Source organism: Rhopalosiphum maidis, chromosome 2, assembly GCF_003676215.2.
Source record: "Rhopalosiphum maidis isolate BTI-1 chromosome 2, ASM367621v3, whole genome shotgun sequence".
NCBI lineage: Eukaryota > Metazoa > Arthropoda > Insecta > Hemiptera > Aphididae > Rhopalosiphum > Rhopalosiphum maidis.
The window spans coordinates 44,580,137-44,604,339 of record NC_040878.1 but is presented as its reverse complement, the minus strand read 5'-3'; the positions used below and the strand labels follow the sequence as shown (position 1 = coordinate 44,604,339).

Sequence of the window (24,203 nt, the reverse complement as noted above, 5' to 3'; positions counted from 1 at the left end):
TATTTGGATTTATAAATGGGGTATATAAAAATAATTGTTTACTCACTAACTTTTTATTTATTAATATAAAACCAGTATTAAACTATTTTATTTTACATAATAATAGTTTCATTATACATATCACAAAATATGAATACTTTAAGTGCTCTTAAATTTTAACTAATAGTCATTAAAATATTTTACTAACCAATCAATCACTATTATATATTAATACTACAGTATGGTTCATTATTGTTACTAATTTTTATTTTAAATAGTACGATCATTAGAGGTATACTTTTTAAGTCAATTATTAAATAGTTACCTTGTTTCCAACGTCCAAAATATTTCGTACATTTTGTGACATTCCATGATGTTCAATAGCCAGCACTATTGTATTGCATATTATACATGCCATAATAAACAACTCAAATAATGGATCTCTAACCACTTTATGCAAACAGTTTTGAACTCTTAACCATGTCTGGTAGTCAATGCAATTTCTGTTGCAATTCGTACAACTTCGATCATCTAAGAATAATAATAATACATTCATAAATTATCATTGTGATTATATCGCAGAGTTTATTCATAAACTAAATAAAATTTCGCTACATATATTGGAGATTATAGACATTTGGAACATTTTACAATTTTAAATAAGTCGTGTTCAGCGGTAAATAATTATATACTATAACTAAATGTGATCTAAATGTGATTATTGATAGGTATTTGGAAAATAAAGTTAAAGAAAAGTATTATAATTTAGATAATTATATTGAAATTATAGGTTTATATTTATCAAAATTAAATTCGATGAATTTTTTAATTAAGCAATAAACTAAATAGTAAAAAAAGGAATATAAAATGTAAGAATCACTTGTAAAGTTGTACTTTTAACCTTTCAGAAATAATTTTAATGTTCAATGTTAAAATAATCGTTATGTATATTTTGTTATATGTATAATGTATGTTAACGCTATTTTCTGGTTAAATTAATTACATATAAATTTTAATGTTAATTTAAATTAATATGAATGAAAAAAAGAAAATATTATTTATAATTAAATTAATTGATATATAAATAGGTACACAGTATCAAATAAAAATATTAATTTCACCATTATAACTTATTTCTATACATTTTTATGTCACTAATTAAAATAGTAACAATTCGGTTAAATTAAAATAACAGAGTAAGTAACATAAAATTACTACAATGTATTTTACACAGTTTTTAAATAATTTTACCCGGTTAATATTAAAAATACATTTTTAAGACCATTTAATAAATATATAGGTATACATATATTATACAATTTATACATAAATGTCTCTCACACACCATGAAACAGTATTTTTATCAGATGAAAATAAAAAAACTTGATATTTTAATTTAAAATTACATTGCTTAGAAGGATTTAACCTTTTGAGTTAATAACTATAATCAGACTAAACAAAACTATTGGATTAATGTAATTTTTAATATTTATAGAAAATGTTTTTTTTTAGATTTAAGATTGAGCAGGTACCTAAATTATATAAGTCTAAACTGACTTCTAAATTTGATATTCTGTTTTGTTGAAGCTATATTTTAAATTTAAAGTTTAAAGTAAACTATTGAAATTAAATGTAAATAACTTTAGGTTAATACAATTACTACAAATTAAAAGTTTACAATGTATTATAAAGTGCAATAGTACAAAATAGAAATCTTTTTATCAAATAGTGATAACTATTTTTCTAAGATCGAGAATAACTTATTATATATTATTACATTTTTCATTGTATTCAAACATTTTATTAATTTATTATTATTTTTTCTTTCAATTTATAAAATCTAAATATTTAAAAGATATATATCTATAAAACTGAATATTTAATGATGTAAGGCATTTTTAAATGTTAAATATTATACAAGCTAAAAGATACTATTTTACTTATTTACATTAAATTCAACAAATAGACTAGAGTAAACGGTAATAGTTATAATCGCAAGTTAAATAAACATTTATGATAAACGACATAGAGATACAAGTTGATGATAGTGGATAATAGTGAAAAGTCACGGTCATTTATACCAAGCATTTATTATACATTAGGTTGTGTTTAACTGATAAGAATAATTATAATATTTTAGAAGACTTACCACCAGAAATCATAAAATAGTGATATTTATGTATTTTGTTGGTGTAAGTATGTATATTATTATAAATTTTAATTTTTAATAATCTTTATGAAAAAAAAAACGTTCGTAATATAATTCAAAATTACTATTTATAATAAATTTATCATAAATGGTCAAGTAATACAATACACTATAATACTATTATTATCGTGAGTGTATTGTTGATAGTTCAGCAAACAGATCTAACACAGACTATTATTTTCCAAGCTATTACAGTTTTAGAGGCGGTGCAGGGAGTTAATACTGTTATTAATGTACACATACCAATAACAACCACCTGAGACACGTACTCGGCCTCGCCGTTGCGGCCAAATGGTTTTGTTTTCAGCCCATTGCATTTGATCACTTTAATGCTTTTTGATACAGCTAAACCATTATCGTTGGTAGAATTCTAGAAAGAATATTTTACATTCTTATAAAAACTTAGAGAAAACTAAAAGTTTTTATTTAGAGTAAATCAATTGAAATACACAAGATCGTCGTTAGACACAAAGAACAATTAATTTCGAATAAATACATGATAAAATTATCATAAGTCAATTTTAATTATATAAAAGAAAATGAAACATTGGATTAAAGCTTAACATTTTTATCTACATTTTACAAAAAAAAAAAAGAAAGAAAACTTGTATAAATTGGCAGAATATTAAATTATTATTGTTTCTCAAATATTAATGCTCATAAAGTAAAAAAAAATATATATATTCAATTATAATTTTGAGCACTTATAATTAAAGTTTAAATTTTTAATTGGATTAATATTCAAGCTAAAAAAAAAAATCTAATTTTATTAAATATTAATATTATATGATAAATCTATTACAAATATATATATATATATATATATTTATTGTGTTTAATTAATAATGAATTTATATAAGTAACTTAAATTGTACGTATATATCTATATTATTTTGTAATATTTGAAAATAACTAAATAATCAGTATTTTAAAAATTTTAATAAGGACCTTATATGTCAGTAACCAAATAAATTAATAAAATTGATCTTATTGTATTATTTATGAATTAGTTAATTTACTGGATATTGTTATTATTATGCATATAGTATGTTATAACTAGCGTTTTAAAAGATAATTATTATTCTATAATATTACATTTAATTTTCTTTGATATCGATTTACACATTTATTGATCTCAGTAGTTTGGAAGTATTTTTTTTAATTACTCCCGATAGGGGTTACCTGAGGTAACTGATGGTATCCGCATTGCTGCGGCTGTGGTGAAGTGTGATGGGATTGTGATTGCGATGTCGCTTCCCCGTCATCATGATCATCTACTACACCTGAGTCGTCCAGTGATGAATCCCTGTTGTTCCCTTCACTGGTATTCGCACTGCCCTGTCTACTACCCAGTAACCACCGTTCTCGTCCTTGATTTAAAACAACATCAACATTTTCAAGAATCAATAAGAAGAACATAATACTCTACATTCAAGATTTAAATATTATAAATATACATTTATATTTATTATTGTTACTTATAACAAAACAGAATAATGCATACATTTATTATTATGAATGATTAGGAAATCATTAAACATGATTAAATACAATTTAAAAATAGATAAATATTTGCACTTTTACGAAAAAATTATTGGAAATTTATCAATAAACTGATTGATAAAATGATAACTAATTAGGTATTAAGTTCCGTGTTTTATGAAAATAGTTATTGTATTGATCAAAACAAAATCTATAATTTTTATTAAATTTAAATAATTATTATTAAACTGTCACTATAATAATATATTATAATATTCGAAAATTCATTTTTATTTACTTATTTTTTTTTTCTATCTCGAAGGTAAATTAAATTAAACTTTATATCAGTGAGTTATACGAAATGTATTCCCTTTGATAGTGGTATATGAAGTGTTCAACGACATTTAATTTTCGTTATCTCTAAGTTTAATGGTAAGAAAGAAAATATAATTCTGAATTTTATTTTTAATTTATTTAACTAAAATAGCTTTCACGAGTCCAAAGTTTAAATTAAAACAGAAAATTCAATTTTTCCTTATAAAATGTAAAAGCAGTATTTTCACATTTATTTGAAACTAAAGGTCAACAATAATATGAATATTATTAGATTTACAATATTTTTCCATTACATTATTTATATTTTAGTGATTTAAAAATATATTTTTTAGATAGGTAATTATTTTTCATATTATATTGTAAAATAAATTTGTAAAATAAATATTGATATTGAATTATATAGTTGTATGATTATTTATTCTAACTTAACAAATTCAAAGAAGACTAATAAATTTAGTTAAATTGTATTAAATTACAAATTGAGTCAAAAAGTACGAACAGGATATAGAGATTAGTTGTTGAACATTCTTATCAATATGGTATAAAACAAGGCGAATAGGATGTTTTTAAATTATTAGTATTTGTAAAAAAAAAAAAAAAATATTAATCGAGATATTTTAAAAATGGTGATAATATGGTATTGTAATATTTTGAAGTCTTAAAAACAGGTAGCTATTATTTTTACAATGATGTAGTTGTATATCAAAAAGTTTCAAGTTATGAACTAAAAATTGAACACAGATTTAAAGGGGTCGTTATTTTCGGTAGTTTTCGAGAAAAGAGGCGAAGAAATATAACTGCCAAGCATCAGTGTTTAACATCAGTCTTGACCATTTTTAGGTGAACCGATTTTTGCTCAAAAAATTGTTTCAACTGCAATGATTTATTATTGCTTTCATATATAATGACCTGAATATCTCATTCCAGTGTCCTAGCCAACTCCGGAATCAGCATTTTTTTTTTGTATTTGTATCATTCAAACAAAAAACGAATTACAATAGGTATGATATAGTTATAAAAATATGATTTTAAACTACACGAAAAATGATTTGATTTTACGCAAATAAGATAATTCAATTATTCAATGAAATATTATAAATTATAATTCTATGCAAAGCTTTATAAAAACAATGCGTTTGATCTTATTTCTTGTTGAAATTTAATTTGTAAACATTCTATTTATTATGATTAATGATAAACAAACTTACTAATTATGTATTATATCAATTTAAATGAGCAATTGAAATATTTTTTTAAACACTTTTGTGGTTATAATTTATTTCCATTACAAAAAAAAGTAATTTAAATAGTATATTATAAATTAATTAAATTTTAAAAAGAATTTAACATACTGTTTTATTTAATATTGACTCAACAATTTAAATAATTAATATATTATGAAGACATATTTTATTTTATTTAACCTAACCTCATAACTGTTGAATAATACTTTTATCAAATTTGTATTGGTCTAGATCAACGATTTCCAAACTTTTCGTTGCGTAGACCACAAGTTTTGTAAAAAAATATTTGAGGTCCACTAATAGTACAACTATTTCATATACCGATATACTTATATATATAAAACAATTGTCTATTAAGAAAAAAAACATTATGATTAATATTTTTTTATTAAAGTAATTATTATATCCAATTTAGTCGAAATTTTAAACTTAAATGTATATAAAAATTATGAATATATTATGTTTTGTAATTTTCGAATCGCTACAAGGAAAACATATAACCTTGTTTTAATTCTTCAACCTTTTATTTACAAACAATTTTACTCCTCGGCACTTTTAGATAGCCTTTCACTTTGAATAGGTCGATAAGAATTAAAATATCTGGTCCGAATTATGGTGGATTTGCATACAAAACTAACTTAGGATTAAAAACCTTCTAAATTCTAAGTAATTAGGAATAAGGTTTATTTGGTTTGTTAGCCACACAGGGCTACGGCCAACAAATGAATCGATAGAGAACAAAATAGAAAAACGTGTATGGAGTAATAATCATATGTCACTTACCTTGCGGAGCTACAAGAGCGCACGGTCGCAGACTGTCGGCAGCCACGTTGGGTTTGGCGGTGGTGGAAGTGACAGGCGGTGGTTCCGGTTGCGGTGGTGGCGAGACCGGTTGTGCCGGTGGATCGGGCGACCTCGACGGTTTTCGACGGGGCGTTGACGAACGACTGCCTGAGTCTTCATCTTCTTCACAGTCGCCCAACGCAACTGTCACCGCCGACGCGTCAGCTTCTGATGCCACCGTTGCCGTCGTCGCCATTATTTCCACTTCCGGTTCCGCGGCATCCGTCACTCCTTCAATGGTTCCATCTTGGTCATCCGTGGGGTTCTGCTGTTGTTGTTGCTCCGGTTGTTGAAACCGTTGCTGAGACGGTGTCCGACGTCTTCGCGATTTTTTCCGTTTGCGCGTCACCGAAGACAGTAGCACACCTTTCCGGCCGTCTACTTTCTTTTTTTCCCGGTTCTGTCTGTCCTGCAGTTGCTTGACCGGGATGCGGCTCGGGTCGAAACTGAATGTCGATTCGTCCCGATAGTCCGTCAAGTCTTTTCGCCTCTCCTGTGACACACATACAAATACGTACGCGTCTTAATAATTATTATATCATGATTTTTAGTTTTTTCTATACGTTAAGAAAATCTAGGTAGACATTCCTAAAGCTCACAATAATATAATACATAAAAATTTAAATATTTTTATCCTATCGTACAGCAGCAAACCATTGTACAGAGTACGTATGTTATATTACATCTACACAGTAAAATGCGTGGTACGCAGTTCTGCGCCTTTAAGTGTACAACTTACAAGTGTTTTCGGTTAGCGTTTGAGGATATTGATCGGTTATAAAATTTAAACCACCGTACATCCAATATATATATATATATATATATATGTGTGTATATTTTGTTTTTTTAAATTGCTTTTCCAATATTTCAGTTTTGAAACTAAATATTAAAAGCTGATATTGTTCTCATGTGAGCAGGAAGTTTTATCATTACCACTTTGAGCTTGAAAAGTGGTTAGATGCGTTATTGTAATACTAAACTATTGTTATTTTTTTATTACATAAATAGTCATGACTTATGAATATTATAATAATTTTGATATTAATTACTCCAAGATCATAAATTACGTATAATCTCTAACTAATATACCAATACACGTATATAATAGATAGGTATTGGATATTGTAGATAAACTACTTATTATTTTTATATTGAATATTAGGTTTGTTATATTAATAATACTTATAAGTTATGACACTATTTTAGGATTCTCAATTTAGTTTAATCAGCTGATAAATGCGACTTAGTTATTTAATTTATATATATACAAACTATGTACAAAATGTATTACCATTTACTAACATCTTTAAAATTATTAGACTAATATTGTATCAGCAATAAAAAAAAAATGATTACACTGTAAGAAATTTTACCAATATCAACCACCAATAAATAAAAACATTGCTACTTCTTTTCTTTGCGAAACATGTGGAAAATCACCAATCCATTTTAAAAATCACTAGCTATTCTAGTGAAATGAACCGTCTATTAATAACAAAATATATACAATAATTTTCAAAAAACAGAGTCGAAAACTCAACATATCAAACCAAAAACGTCAACAACAATCGCCAATCCTGAATACCATCAACAACCCGTACTACTAAAACCCGAAAAAACTACGTTCGTATGCAAAATGTAACTGTGGTTGTAAAATAATATATCATTTAATATAATTTCTTTAATTCTTAGGTGAATTAAAATCAATTTTAAATCGCTTTTAGTAACTCGAAATACGCTAATTTAAAATACGAGGCTCTGCAAAATTGTGTTAGGTATAACAGTAATAATAATCGATATAAGCAATATTAAAAAGAATGGAATTTATTTTGCATGTAAAATCATGTTACAGTCTCTGCAACTACAAACTATAGAGTTATAGTGTAATATAGATATATAAGTGCACTTAAAATTTGAAACTTAACACAGATAACCACTTCAGAGATATAGCATTATAACCAATTTCTAATGGATTGTATTGAGTTAATTTATAATATAATTTCAGTGCATGCATCAAATAAAACAATATGGTTTTATATTTGTATAGGCTATATCTAGCATAATATATAATATTATGGTTTATTCTGTAATTACAATATATATGTTATTTTAAAATTATTGTAATAGGTAGTAACGTTTATATTTTACGATGGCTAGTACATTATTTTTATTCCTACGAGAATTCCATGAATTAAAAAAAAATATATTTTACAATTTTATTATTTCATTTTTTACTGCACTACACTTAAAATATTTGGGAAAGAACTAAAACTTATTTACTTAAGATTCAGCACTACCTATGCATTTTTTTTTTGTAGTGCTACACAGGATAGTATTTTTCTTATTAATATTTCATACTATAAAATTAATTATTCATCGTGGTCACAATTTATGTGTGTATATATATATGCTTCGCATCAAGTTTATACTAGAATGATTTATGTACAGACTAATTTCAGTAACTTGACAGGTTAGCACCACCAACGTACACATAGTTTAACTGGACACAATAATATGTTGAACAAGTGTTTGCTGAAAACTAATTTGGAATGACATAGTTTATAACAATATAGCCACTGAACTGAACTCATAACTGCAAAAGATTTGTAGGAAATTATTAAAGTTACTAAATTTTCTGCATTGTAATCACATTTTTTTAGAATTTGGAATTACCAATGTCTGCACAAGATAGCGTACAGAAACTTTATAATTAAATAATATAAATCTAATAATCATTGACTAAATTTAAGAATAATTTTAATAATAATAAAATATTTTATTAAAAAGTCGTAATTCAAAATGTAAACATTATTTTGATTTTAAAATGTTATTGAATTATAATATATATAATTTGTTCAAATGAATATTAACTTAAATAACAAGTATTTAAAAAAAAAATGTATCAATAAGCATTAATTGAAAAAATAATTCAAGTATAAACTGCAATATGTTAGTATAATACTTTAATTATAAACCAATATTAAATTATTTGAAATTTGTACGAACTAATTCCACCCATATTACATTAATATATTGCATTTATAATATTTATTATATTGATTTTCATAATAAATTATTAAAGTATTATTTTTTAAATAAAACACCAACAAAATATCAGCAAATAAATTTAAACCAATTAATATACAAAATAATACACATTTTTAACATTTTTTATTATTAATAAGTAATTTCAATTTTTATGATTATGTTTTAACAGTGGTTTTCAAACTTTTATTATACACGGCACACCGTACACTTCAAAAAATTCTCACGGCACACTGATCTTTTTTTTAGATGAACAAAATTGTTTTGAATAAATTATAATTATATAAACATTTAATAAGAAATGTGTGATTGATGAGCTAACAGATATTTTTAATTCTTGGACAAATAGTTGACACATACCCGCATTTTCTAATATCACAATTCAATGCAATCGGTAATTTATGGGAAAACCGCGACACACTTAGTGGATATTCGCGGCACACCAGTGTGCCATTGCAACCAGTTTGAAAACCACTAAGTTATAATATTAAATCTGAATTATTTGTCTGATTTTACAATTTTAGGTTTTATTTAATTTATGATAACACAACATTATACCATATTTATAATTATTTACATTTTAAATAAAATTATTTGATTTAAATTCACATTTAACTAGTATCTAAATAACTATTTCTTTGTACAATTGAGTACTTGAAATGTGAATATCATATTTTATGTTGAACTATAGCAATTATTACCTAGCTTTTACTTGAGTTAAATTATAATGAAATATTTATTATAACCTTAGTTTCTATTTATAATAATTTATTAAACTAAATTTAGCTATCAAGATTTTCCTTATTATGGAACTAATGTTTCAGCTTTAAAGTAAATTAATATTTAAATAATAGATCAAAGGAAATTAAAGTAATAAAGGGTTAACCTAATGTGAGAAGAAATTATGTCGGAAAAAAATGAATGTCTATCTGCATAGACTATATGACGTCGAGTAACTCTGATTAGTATTAACAATATTTTTTTAGGGTATTTTTTATAATCGTTTTATTTGTGATAACTTAAAACATTCAACGAGTTTAATACTTAAATTGTTTTTTAGTGGAAATCAATTTTTAGTTCGATAAAAAATAAAGTATAGTGAGCCGAGTTTCAATGTACATCAGTATTATAATATGTAATAGGAACTTAAGATTTTTCATACTGTTATATGCAATAGTTATGTGAGTAATAACTCAAAGTTAAAGAGAAACTTAAACCACTAAAAAAGTTCAAATATAGTTTCGAAGATATATTCTCGTTGTGGATTTAAAAAGCAAAAGCCAAAGCGGGCGCGTCGAGTTTTTAAAGAGATATTTTTTGTCAGTTCGTATATATTTCATGCCACAGCGCTCCATATAGGCATTTCTATTACACCGAGGCTTAGTTTTGTATACGTTTTACCTATACACTACTTGACGATGAGGATTAAAAACACTAGTGCAGCGAGAGCGAAGAGAAAAAAAGAAGAAGAAAATAAGAATAGGAAAACGTGTGAATTTTTTTTACAACTTTGTATTCCTATTTTCCTCGGGCATTGCCTGAAGCGGTAGCAGTGTGTTTATTTTTGATATACATATTTCAGACTCGTACAGTATTCGTAAAATCACAACCATGATGTGCACCACTATCCGAAATATATACCATCATCAGTTTACATTTTATTTTTTTATAATATTTTATATTTCAATAAAGATTTATATAAAAAATAATAATAAGAATAATAATAATAATAATAATAATAAAAATTCCATCATCTTACCTCTTGCGTGATTTCCGCTTCTTCTTCGTAGCTCAGGGCGACGACAGCCAACATCAGATTGATCAGATAGAACGAACCGAAGAACACCACCACCGTGAAAAATATGACACTCATCGGGCCACACGTTGCCAACACCTGAAACAACCGGTAAACACACACTTGAATCGATGGAGTGTCGATGCGATGGCGAAACAAATCCCTTTTCAGAAAAGTTTTTATGGACGTGGTATTTTATATTATAAAAGCGTCGCGTGACCTAAATAACGCGTAACGGAAGTCGGTACAGTGTTGTGCGTTAGCCTCGGGAAACGGCAAACGACTTCACTACTGCTTCTTGTATTTTTGATGTATTAAAAACAGTCGGTAATATTAATATTCCGGTTTAAATACATTTTAAATACGTGGTTTGAATTTATATTTTGTACACGTCACAGATAATCAGAATTGTTTTATGGTGATTATTGTTGTAGTTCGCATTGTATTGGCAGGCAACAACAAACGGGAATAATTTTCAGTAAATGAAGTTTAATACTTAACATGTATTATAATATAATATATTCTTGTTTGTATTTAATAATATCGAAGTGTATTAAAAACGTTTGAATAATCAACGATACAATAACTAACATAATTCTAAATCTTGATTACCAATATTAATAAACAATTTATTATATTATATGAACTAAAAATGTAAATATTTTATATGTCGGTTTTAAAATTTTTAAAGAAATGTATTTTGAAGTTCAACAATTCATTCATACAATTAAATCGATTCCTTATCAAATAAACTTATAAGGAAATATTTAATAATTATTAATTCTAATTTTCAAAGATTCTTTATAATATATAGTATTTTAAATGTGAATAAATTGAGTTAATATCTTTTTAGGGTGAACAAATAGATGTAGAACCCTTAATCATTAACAATATTTAAACACACATTCCGAAAATAATAAATATTTCTTATCATTTACTGTGTAACAAACAATCTTCATTGTCATCATCGATTTATTTACAAATGCACTAATTATTTTAAATATATTACCTGTTTATTATAAAAGAATAATAATTTAGTTAGTTTAATTATTTTTTTATCTTTCAATAGTGAGTTAAAAGAATTGACAATATTTAATTTATGAACCTTTTCACTCTGCGTATCTCAGAAAATAATGGAGTGAGAAATATAATGACAGGCTTCAAAAATTTGAAAAATTTAGCTTTATAATAATTAGCTAAAAAGGATTTTACTAAAGTCACGCCATTACTTCTTTTCATTGTTTGGGCAAGTAATATATGATTTGATAAGTTCTTATAATTATTTACTAAATAATAAATTAAATTTATTCTGACTTTGAATAATCGAGGAAATATTATATTTTTTTGTTTTTGTTTTTTTTGTTTTTAAATAAAAGTGTATCTATAGTCTATACAATTCATAAAATTAAATTTTAAAATTGTATCTAACTAATAGATTACCTTTATATAATAAATTAAATATTCTAAAAACTTTCATAGAAGTATACTTTTATGGAAGGTATATAATAAATTAAGATTAATATTTAATTTTATTTAATTATCAACCAATTATATTAATGTTAAATTAAGAATAATTTAATGATAGAAAATCGAATAAATTAGGTAGATTGTTTCATTAAAATGATTAGTCCTAGTTTAGTTATAAATTATTATTTGATTATTTTTATTACTGTCTTTAACAACGAAGACAACTTTAATTAGAATAATTTTAAATACAAATTATTCATTTGAATGATGAAAATTTAAGAAAATAAGTAGCTTTTAAAACTATTATATAATTCAATATTTATTACTCAGACAAAGTCGTATTAAAGTTGAAATCATCAACTTGTTGAAACCTTTGGTGTTAATGTCCGTAAAATGTATTTCGACAGACTTTATTGCGTAATAAACCATACATAATTCGTCTAGCCGAATCATTATACAACGCATTCGCCAAGACCTTTTTGATATGATTCCAGCTAGTTCATTGCCTTTTATAGAAGACATGCATAATATATTATATACTATGTAGTTTTCTTGGACTATTACCATTGTGAATTTATTACGGACTGTATACAAATAATATGTGCATGTCAATATTTATTATATTTTATTCTTTACATTATTATAATATTTACCAAGTATTAAAATATGGATTCGAACTATCTTTAAACTCATGGACTGATTTGTAAAGTTTACCATCAGATACGCACAGACATTCTTTAATCATCTTTAAAATACGATGGGATCAAAACTTACTGTTTATTTTCATTGTCTAACACTCTAACTCAATGTAACAAAGTTATATGTTCGTACAAATACAATTTTTTATAGTACCTAAGACTTCTTTCCAAAATATCACCAAATGTAATATTCAAGACTATAAGCTTTAAACTTACTTTAGTCTTTGTTATTCTATTAGCTTACATGATTCGTCTAAGCGGTCAATAAAATTATAAAATTGAGACTTTTTATTTTAAGATTTCAATAATTGTTATGGATTAATAGAGTTACGAATTATTTAAAATTTATAGTTTTGATCAGTATGTATGTTTTGAATTTTTTTCTACATAAATAAACCTATTGTAGACAAAAGGGAAACGGTTATGCGTATGATGTATATATTAAATAATACGTAATATAAAATTATGTACATAGTATTAGATAGTAAAATGTACACCTCTTATGTTGTTTTTATTTCAATTGAAAATATTAAAAGGCATTATTTTACAAAAGTACTTACAATGTTGTAGACGTTTTCCCAATAGTCTAGTGTAATTAGCTGGAACGTAGTCAACATAGACCACAGGAAATTGTCGAAATTCGTGTAACCGTGATTGGGGTTAGGGCCAACGCCAAGGCACACGTAACCAACTGGGCAATGTCTGAAAACAACGGTAATAAGGAACTGCCAATAAACTTTACAATAAACTAACTGAGTAATATAATTCTGCTAAAGCACGCTACCCATTAAAATAAGTTTTACATTAATAAAGGTTTATCTATTAATTATCTATTTTATTATCATCAAATATTATAGGTAGGTACATAATATGAGAATATAACAATTATTATACAATTTCTGTCCATCGATTTGTACGAGTAATACACACATATTCAAATCGGATTTAATATTTCTGCCGCAATTCGATTGAATATACAAATGTGTAATCATAATTAAAATAGCTATATATTATATGTGTCTACGGCTTGATTATTGACGTGATTGTTTTTATATTTTTCTATATAGTTTTGTTATTTTTGTATTTTTTACTTTGACTGTTATTATTCTTTCTAATATATTATGTGCATTGTTCATAATGGAAATTTATGTTACTTAGAAAATGGAATTGGGCCTGGTGTACGTAAAAAAATCATGTACCAAAGAATCTTACCTCTGCCATCTAACCATTCGACTTGAACGATTAGTTTTATAATGGCACATTAAAACCCCCCGAAGTGAAATTGCGTGTACGAATCTTTGAAATATTTAATTTGCTTTTCTCACCTCGCCCCAGTCACGTTGCCGCATAGCATTGGGTTTCCTTCGTTGTCCGACAGCCAGTTTTGCTCTTTATTTATCCATCTGAAATACAAACAATGTAAAGAAAGAGAAGATAAAAAAATATGCACAGGAAACGCAGAAAATTGAAACCCCAGAGATTAAAAACCATAAATCGCCAAAGGTACATTTCGCAGTTTCTTGGTGGGCGAGTGCGGTGTGCGGTGTATGTACAGTAGGTATACGAAAACGATACGCAAACAAAACGGATCGAGTTTATTAAACGGGTTAACCTGAAGGGGAAATAATGTGTAAATAATAGTAGAACAAATAAGGACATTGCGTTAGGTTGGCATTATCTTCAGACGTATTAGCTTACTTAAGAATACTAAAGTTTCAAATAACACATAAAATGTGATGTATGATAAGACTAATGCACATTTTACATTTAAATGTAACGAGTGTTTACAGGAAATAAGCTAACAATAATAATTTTTTTTAATGAGATATTGTTTCTAATTAAAAATACGAATTCGAAATAAAATCGATTACCTGTGCTGGGGCACTATGGTAAATTAATTTCATACAAATAACAGAATAACAGTACATTAATAAATATTGCATAGATTTTAAATAATGTATAATAAATTAATAATACAATAATTTTTATGTTTGTGATGTAGATTTTATGTGAACTGCAAAACCAATATAATATAAATCGAATTATCGGTAATAAATAATAATATAATCTTGCGGATGAAAAAAAAAACAAGCATTGATATAATGGAATAGTAGTAAAAAAAGACGTCAACAATATATTATCTGTTTTCACTTCCTACGCCGTTTTTCCAAGATTTTTATAAAACATGTGTAGAATAATGTAAAAAAGAAAATCGGGTTTTGGACCCAAATGCCGATTTCCAACCTCTGCTAGTTATATAGTGTGCAATAGTGTTATAGTGATCTTCTTTTTATCCTATGGTTTCAAATTTATTTTGGGAACCATTTGTGTAATGCAACATCTGGATCCAACTTATCTTCCACGGTTGTATTGTTTTTATTCGATGTACTTATAAGGGTTTACAAGTATATAAAGCTAATAGACGTGGGTGGTTCATTAAGTATGCTAGAGTTTAGTGATGAAATGTAGGTTTCGCTATTACTCTGATGCCAATATTAATTAAGCACATTTAACAAAACATTATAGTATAAAAATACGAAATATTCGGATACTCAAGATAATCCACGACGATACTATATTTATAAAATAAAAATAAACTTATATAAATAATGTTTAAAATACATTCGCCATAATATTAATTCATATTTTAACACATACAATAAAGTTCGATTTTAAATTCTGTACTGGAGTGATTTGGGTATAAGTAATTGTATTGACCTGAAAAAATGAACTTTTTTCCATATTATTTTTGTGATTGTATACTGGTTATTTAAAAACAAAATAATTCTTATAATAATACAATAATGATCAGTTATTTTATAATTTTAAATTTTAATTAGAAATTAATGTAACAAAAATTTGATTAGCTTATTATTATAGCTTTTTTTTTTTTTGTCATAAAATTCTAAAAGTTGTAATATGGAAAATAATTTGCAGTTTCTAGTTTCAAACAAAATATAATAGTTATAACATTTTTATGAATTTTTTCCACTATTATTCAATTATAAACATAAAATGGCCTAGTATTTTTATTTTGTTTTGTGTGGTGCAAAGGACTGTGATGACGACGCGAAATTAAAGAACAAAAAAATAAATAAATAATACGAGCGAAAAAAAAAATGTAATGGACACCCAGAGAAAAAAATCACTATTGTCTGTTTCCTTAGTATTATGCCTTTTACTCATTCGGATGTTATTTATTTTCATTCTATTGTTGTGGACATATTTACAAAAACACTATATTTCACTGAATCTTATTTCTTTGAAATGTTCAATTGCACTGGATTTATGGCCTCTTGGCAAGTACTATCCCTGAACCGTGATATTTACTTTTTTGATTCAAAAGTAACAACCGTAAACATATCCCATCATCAAAACATAAATGTAATAAAAGTATAAAATAATCAACTATTAAATTTTTGTTTTCGCATAATATTATACATTGTGCAAATGGAACATATGTATTATACAGTAAAAATAATAAGTTTAGGCAGATTCCATGTATAATGTATATTATCCATACAACTAGAAATATTTTGTGATATTATTATCTTATACTACGGATAGTGTTATTAGGCATTCTATGTTAAGTTAAAACAATTGATATAAAAGTTACCAATATTTTTTTGTAATTTTAAATTTGAATTACTTATCAAAGCAAAGTTATTTTATATATTATGCATTTGATAGGTTGAAAATTTCAATGAATATTGTTAATTGAACTATAATAGTGTAATCACAAAAATGTTTAATATGTTATTTTAAATTTGATTGTTGGTTTACTTGGAATATTTTTTGACTATCGATCATATTTTATACGTAATAATATTAATAATGTATGTAGGTCAACTTTTTAAAATTTAAATGAAAATCTATTATACAAATATTAATAATAACACTATTGTTTTATTTGTTAAAGTTAAATATCTTTTATTCTATAAATTAATAATTGTTCTTACATCAGCCAATTCACATTGTCTTCGTTAATCATGACACATTTATTCCGCAATTCACCCATGTACACTTGAAGCGCAAACAGAGCAAATACCATTAGACAAAATATGGTCAGTGTCATGACTTCAGCTAATTGACGAAAGGAGTGCAACAAAGCGTTGATGATCGTCTTGAGACCTGTATAATAATATATAAAACGTCATAAATGATAAATTGGTAAACTATAGAATAATAATTTAGTTCTAAGAATTGGTTTATTTATCCAAATACCTGTATAAATGTATACATAATTAATATAAAATTAATAATCAACCAACGGTATTGATTAATTACTTCATAAAACGATTTGTAGCTATGTGTTTTATTATTATTAAAATCTATTGAACTTATAAAGAGTATTTTTTTTTTAAATTTTCAAGAATAAGAATAAAATAAAATTATTAATATATTATTAAAATAAAAAATTATTTATAGTTATATATATTATTTAACTATAATTTATATTGTTATTCAAAATTAATTATTCACTGAATTAATAGATAGGTCTAGAATCTAGATGGATAGAAATACAATTTTTATTGATGTACCTAATGACTTTGAAGTAAATTTTTGCATACTAATTAATTCATTTTTTTTAAAAATTATTTTTAATAAATAGAAAAGCAATTTTCGATAGGGTTTTAGTACCATACCTATTTAAATAGTTTTTTCAACCATATAATTATATAATATTGTATCCGACATGTAGTGTTATATTTTAAATTTTTGATAGCTGTATATTATACAACAATTATAGCTTGACTATTAAATTAATAACAATTTCATATCTTTTGGATTTAATCATCTATATAAATCTAAATTATTTATGTTAAAAAAAAAAAATCAAAGTTTGTTCTTTTGTCTGATGGATTTAGTATTATATAGTATGTTTCATACATTTCTTTAAAAAAAAAACCCTTATATTTTATAGTAATTCTAATAACTATACATTTATTTTAGTAGAAATTTTTTTTTAATAAATCAAATTGTGTACATTGTAGTCTAATAAATTTCTTTATATCAAAAATAATAGTAAAATAAATAATATAAATATTATAAATAATAATAGCTCCAATGAAAATCGGAAAAAAATATAAGTTAGTGATACTTTAAGAAAATATATGTGCGTAGAATGTTTAATGGGGTAATCACAATATTATTCATAGAATACAACGTATATATTTTTTATTTTAGGTCATGAGTAAAATAATCTCCAAGATACCTAAACAAATGAATTTTATAATAATATAATTTACATCGTATATTATGCAATACTTATATAATAAAATAATAAACATCATTTACAAGACATTCAACAATATTGATCCATAATTATATCATGAACGAAAAGTATTTATTTAAGTGCTATGTTTGATATTTTAATAATATACCTAATTTATAATATGTTGAGTATAATCAATAAAAAATTATTTCTTTGGTAGGCCAGCGAAAGTTTCTATATAAAACAACTTAATCCAATTAAAATGTATTGACTTCATTACATAAAAATATTGGTTCTAATTATTATTAAAAAAGTTTTTGATAAACGCGGGTTCTTGTAAACATAAATAAATAAATTATATTATAATATTTTTACTGATGGACTATACTTATTTTAAATTTGTTTACCTAGAAGTTTACTTAAGAAAAATACAATAAACTACTTGTAGACTTTTGTAGCGCTCTATTATCTCTTATTTTTTTTTATATTTTTAACTGTAGACCATAATAATTATAGCCATTTTATATTATTAGTTTTTTTTTTTTTTGAAAAAAATGATTCCCGAAGAAAATATTTTTACACATTTATTACACGATAGAGATTTCTGGTACCACACCGCCATTTACAATATATAATTCACAATACAATAATGATATGGTTATTTTTTCATGGACTATTCGGCTATATATATTTAATTACTTTGGACATTACCTAGAACAGTAGGTACGCAAATACATAACGAATGCGAATGCATTAAGACGACAGACTGAAATGAACAGTTCATCATTCAATCGGACAAGCCGTTATCGGGCCGTCCGACACGCGTATCGGATTGATTACCTTATGTTGTACTTGTATCGTGTTCGCTTATAAGTCAGTCCAAGTCCCGAAATTACTTATCGTGTAGATAAGGCTGGACAGTTAGTACATCATCAGATACAAATTGTAGGTATCTTGCATGATGTATATTTTTAGTTAAACAATACAGGATAAATATTTTAAATTCAAAAATCATTCAATAGGTACCTACTTCTTTTAATTTGTAACTTGCGAGTAAAAGTATCCGAAAAATAATTTGTTATTTTTTTTATTTACTTTAGTCAAGATTTTAAATATAAATGATCTAAAAAACCCTGTGTTTAAAAATTTAAATAAAAAATATTTGTATCGTTAACTTTTTGATAAATTAACAAAAATAAAATACAATTTAGTAATCTATTAAAATTAAACGTACCTCGTATTATCTGTAATATTTTAGAGCCATAAATTAGAAATTTTTTTGCTGTGTTACTTCATCTTGTATCTAAATGCCTAAAATAAAAATATCTTGTATCGTGTATCTAGACACTTTTTTGTTATCTTGCTCGACCATGAATAATGAATATAGTGCGTATACCTACTCCCCTCGTCAACGTACTATATATATATACTGTACTACAGTTTTTGGCGGATGGAAAATAAAACAGCTTTACCGCTGTGTGCACGACTGACACGACTTAAACGCCCATGTAGCTGTCGTATATTATATGCAGCAGCTAGGGTGATCCTTTTATCTCACAACCCTCGATATTCTTAACCTGACCCAATCCTATCCTATAAAAGTAGTTAAAGGGAGGTTTGTTCTAACTTTTAAGTTTGGTTAGTTTAGCAATGTCAATAATTTTGCGATAGAAGAATTACTATGTATGTATATATAGGCTATAATTTATCAAGCATACTCACCAATTTTTGTCTTCATTAATAATACAGATTTCAAAATTCGATTTTTAAAACTTTAAATAAACTTCAAGAATATATTTTGAAATTTTTGAAATTTTTTTTGTGCTACTTCAGAACTAATGAGTGTGGTATCTTGTGGTGATTCAAATTTCTTTTTTTAAAGTGAGAAGCTATTGTTTTTACTTTATGCATCAAAATCAAAATTCGACGAGTAGTTTTTGAGTAATTTTATCAAGGATAATATTGTTCTATAATAATAGGTTTGAAAGATATGATAATTTTAATTACTTAACATTTTAAATAATTCGTATTAATCTATCAACTAAATATATTATTGATTGTAAAAATGGTCTAAGTAAAATAAACACTAGATCCTGCAATATCATACATATTTTATATATTTTTTTAAACTAATTGTAATGATTTTTATTTATAGTTTAAACATATTTGATTAATTATAAAACTATTTGTTTGATTTTTGAATTAAGTATACGTTAAAATTTTAATCGTTTTAATATTATGTACTAAATAATTTACAATGAAAAAGGTGAGCTTCATTTAAAAAACAGAAGTTCTTATCGCCATAAGACATTCCTTAAGAAGGACAAAAAATCGTTGTTTAAGCACGTATATTTAAGCATTCAAAAAATTTGAAATTGAATAGGTAAATTCATTATTAAATGAAAAAAAGCATACTCGGTAAATCAACCTGTATATATCGGCCGGTAATGTGGCTAACCACGCGTTAAGGAATGCATATTGGTTTACCGCTTGCGGACGGAAATATATATTATGCTGGTGCACATTTCCTCGTTTATTTATTCGTCAAATTCAGCAGTTTCGAGTGAACTACACACGTCTACTGCTGTCATACTATATAACAGTTCGTACCACCACCGTAGTAATGTAATATTGACTTGTGACGTTAAGTCTCAAGCCACACCATAATACACCTGTTCGCCCTGTTCATTTGTTATATTATAAATTTATAATACACGGATAGTTGAAATTATCAGTATCGATAAACAATATACGTACTATATATTATAATACATATATATATATATATATATATTGATTTGCATTCACTGAAACCAAAGAGAAAGTACAATACCTACATAATTTTTAATCAAAAGTTTTGCAAGGGCATGCATCGATGTCCCCGAATTGATACTATATTAATTTTTCACAAACGAATAAGTGCTCAGCTGCAGTCATACGTCCACAGAGATAGATAGATCTTATAGTTTGACAATACAATATATTAAATTAAAAAGTTTATCGTCTCACTCATTTTTGTGATGAATATACTTATCCTATACGCTGTACATTTATCTACAAAGTATGAAAAATAATTTATGATGAAGGCAATCACGCCGTCGTGGTGACAAAAATGCTTACAAACCATAATACTAAGCATGTTTAAAGTTTTAAAATAATTTTCTTAATGTCGTACTTTATACACATTGGATTGACGAAATAATAAACTCAACTCTGAAGGACATCATATTCAAATCAAATATCTAAGTTTTAATACTATGTATAGTGAAAATATAATATGGTTATGCAAGTCAAATGTAATATAATATTATAAGTAGGAAACAAGGAAACAAAAGGTAACAGATGTTAAAATATTTTCTACGGTTATTTATATGACTTTTAGAAACGCAGTTTTATTGACGTACATTGCACTGCCCATTGAAGGTTTTTAAGGTTTACCTCAAGCAGAGTATTAATAAAAAAAAAATTGTTACAAACTCAATTGTTTTTTGTGACTAGGTGTACATACTCAAAATCTAAAACAGAGGAAGCCACAATAACGACATAATAAATTAATGATTTAAAAATTTTTTCACTGTTAATATTCATGGTAACCATAGTTACGTAAGTACTTACACGCAAACGTACAATCTTTACTAAAATGAATTATACTTTATTTTAAACTTAAATTATTTTAGCTGTTAAAATATGTACTATGTATATATGTATTATTAAATTATTATAATAACTAATATTATATAAAAAAAAAATATACATATATATATATTAATGTTAAATGTCAACCAATGGGTCATCAATGCTGAAGTTTATTTTTTCTAATAAAAAAAAATATATATATATGGATTATAAAGTCTATGAATAAAACAATTGTTGTTGCCATAGAATATCTGAATGTAAAACCAAGTTACAGACATATTTTAGTTATTTATTATTACAATTTGTTTTTAAGTACGATTTTATACGACCAGAAATATAAGCAGCGTACAGTTGAAACAATATAATATTTAAAAAAAAAACTGGCAAGCAGGTAACTGCTCTGTTGAACAGGAGGTATAGAATGTACCGCATAATAATCGAGTAGGTCACTGTAATGGATGTGTCAATTATGACTTAAATGATAAATCATTACGTAGGTACGAAAAACAATTCTGAGTAGAAATGGCCTGTCAGCCTGTATTAATTAGTGTCTAAGTATATTTCTATGAATTATAATAATTTAACTATTAATAATACGGCATAAATGTGCAATAGCTTAATTAATTTAAATATTTTTATGATATCGTTGCGAAATTGCGTATAGTCAAGTATAATGATTTTGTTAAAAATGTCAGTCCCCGCAAATATTTTTGAGTTATACGGAAATTATTAAAATCGAAAATTGGTTTTGCGTAAAAATGTCTGTTTTTCCCTAATTATCTTGCTGATTGCCGTAAGACACATCATTTTATTTTTTAATACTCATCAACTATTGTATATTACAATCATTTTTCTTATCTTTATCTTGTACAACGATTTAATTTGTCCTTGATAATATAACTGTCTCTGTAGGTGTAATCTTATTTCCTTTATATGCATTTCAATAATTTCCTTTCTACATTTCCTATACACACGTATAGATGGTATTTTCCTTCCGACCATTTACCTATGATAGCAATATTATCAAAATGTCTAAACAATAACATTCAATATGTTATTTATTATATCAAAATTTAGTAATTTTTGATATTATGAAAATTTTTAAAACTTTTTACTAAAAACTATAACAAATACCATTTAAATTAATTATGTATAATAGTGTATATGTCAACATTATTATAATGATATATTAAGTCGACTGAGAACCGTTCTGTGTAAAATACTATAAATGTAAGAAATATAAATGTATTTCGAACAAATACAAAACAAATGTCATTTATTAAAATTATAATAAAATTAAGATATTTTATATTTTTATGTGTAGAATCTTTTAATATATTTAAAATCTAATATTAATTAAATCTAAAAAGCATTTATAAAAAAAAAAAAAATAATTAAGTTCAGAAAAAGTATCATAGTAAATATTTCAAAGTAACTTAGTATAAATATAAATAAATCAAAGTTATGAACATATGAATCTTACATGAGGATAGTATTGGTAGCTATATTACTACACATCCACGAAGCGTTGGTTACGTATTTTTCATTTTCATTATTACCTACGTATGAATTATTTCGTACCATTTTATACGCACAAATATATTTTTAAAAATCTTCTATACAATTTTTATTTCTATACTAGATACTTTAAAGACTTAAATTTATTTTACCAAATTTTTAATTTATTACAAAATAAAATTTACCAATAGATTTTTTAAACTTATAAACTGATATTTTATGTATTTATTTTAATTTTTATTTCTAATTTCTAATGTTTGATAAAAATACTGACATAAAACAGTAAAAAAAAACAAAAATGCAAGCAAACGTGATTTTAATCAAATACATTAAAAAGTAACTTAAATTCGTTGACTTCTTTCGAATTTAAAATTATGTAAAACATCACTATCCAGTAGGGGAGTGTAAAGTGACGAGTGCCCAATTCCCAATATTTTTATCCTATACAGATTTTAAGCACAAACTTCTACATTTAATATTATAAAATTCTATAACAGAATATTTTTCTAAACATTTGAATGCATGAATGTAAAATATTAAACAAATAGTTTATTATTTATAAGCATTTAAAGTTTAATGACGCGAAGTGGTGCAGTGAAAATACATGGGTTATAAAATAATTTCCCTACCACCCTACTCATATCCAAATTTAAAATATTTATTTACTATGGGCACGATAATTGTATAAACTTTAACGTTTTAAAGTCGACATTTTTAGAAAACCGTTTTATCATTT

At 25.2% G+C, this 24,203-nt stretch overlaps 1 protein-coding gene across 3 annotated transcripts in view; it reads right to left on the bottom strand.

Annotated features, from left to right (window-relative positions):
* LOC113554549 (sodium channel protein 60E-like) overlaps nucleotides 1–24,203 on the bottom strand; it is a 105,393-nt gene that overhangs the window by 36,729 nt on the left and 44,461 nt on the right. For all 3 annotated transcript variants that reach the window (XM_026958434.1, XM_026958436.1, XM_026958435.1), the window contains 8 exons: nucleotides 17,058–17,229; nucleotides 14,424–14,501; nucleotides 13,659–13,800; nucleotides 10,898–11,032; nucleotides 6,034–6,586; nucleotides 3,371–3,558; nucleotides 2,432–2,558; nucleotides 305–510 (listed from right to left, as the gene is read on the bottom strand). In XM_026958434.1, the coding sequence (XP_026814235.1) occupies nucleotides 305–510; nucleotides 2,432–2,558; nucleotides 3,371–3,558; nucleotides 6,034–6,586; nucleotides 10,898–11,032; nucleotides 13,659–13,800; nucleotides 14,424–14,501; nucleotides 17,058–17,229 (1,601 nt within the window). The remainder of the gene's footprint in view (nucleotides 1–304; nucleotides 511–2,431; nucleotides 2,559–3,370; nucleotides 3,559–6,033; nucleotides 6,587–10,897; nucleotides 11,033–13,658; nucleotides 13,801–14,423; nucleotides 14,502–17,057; nucleotides 17,230–24,203) is intronic.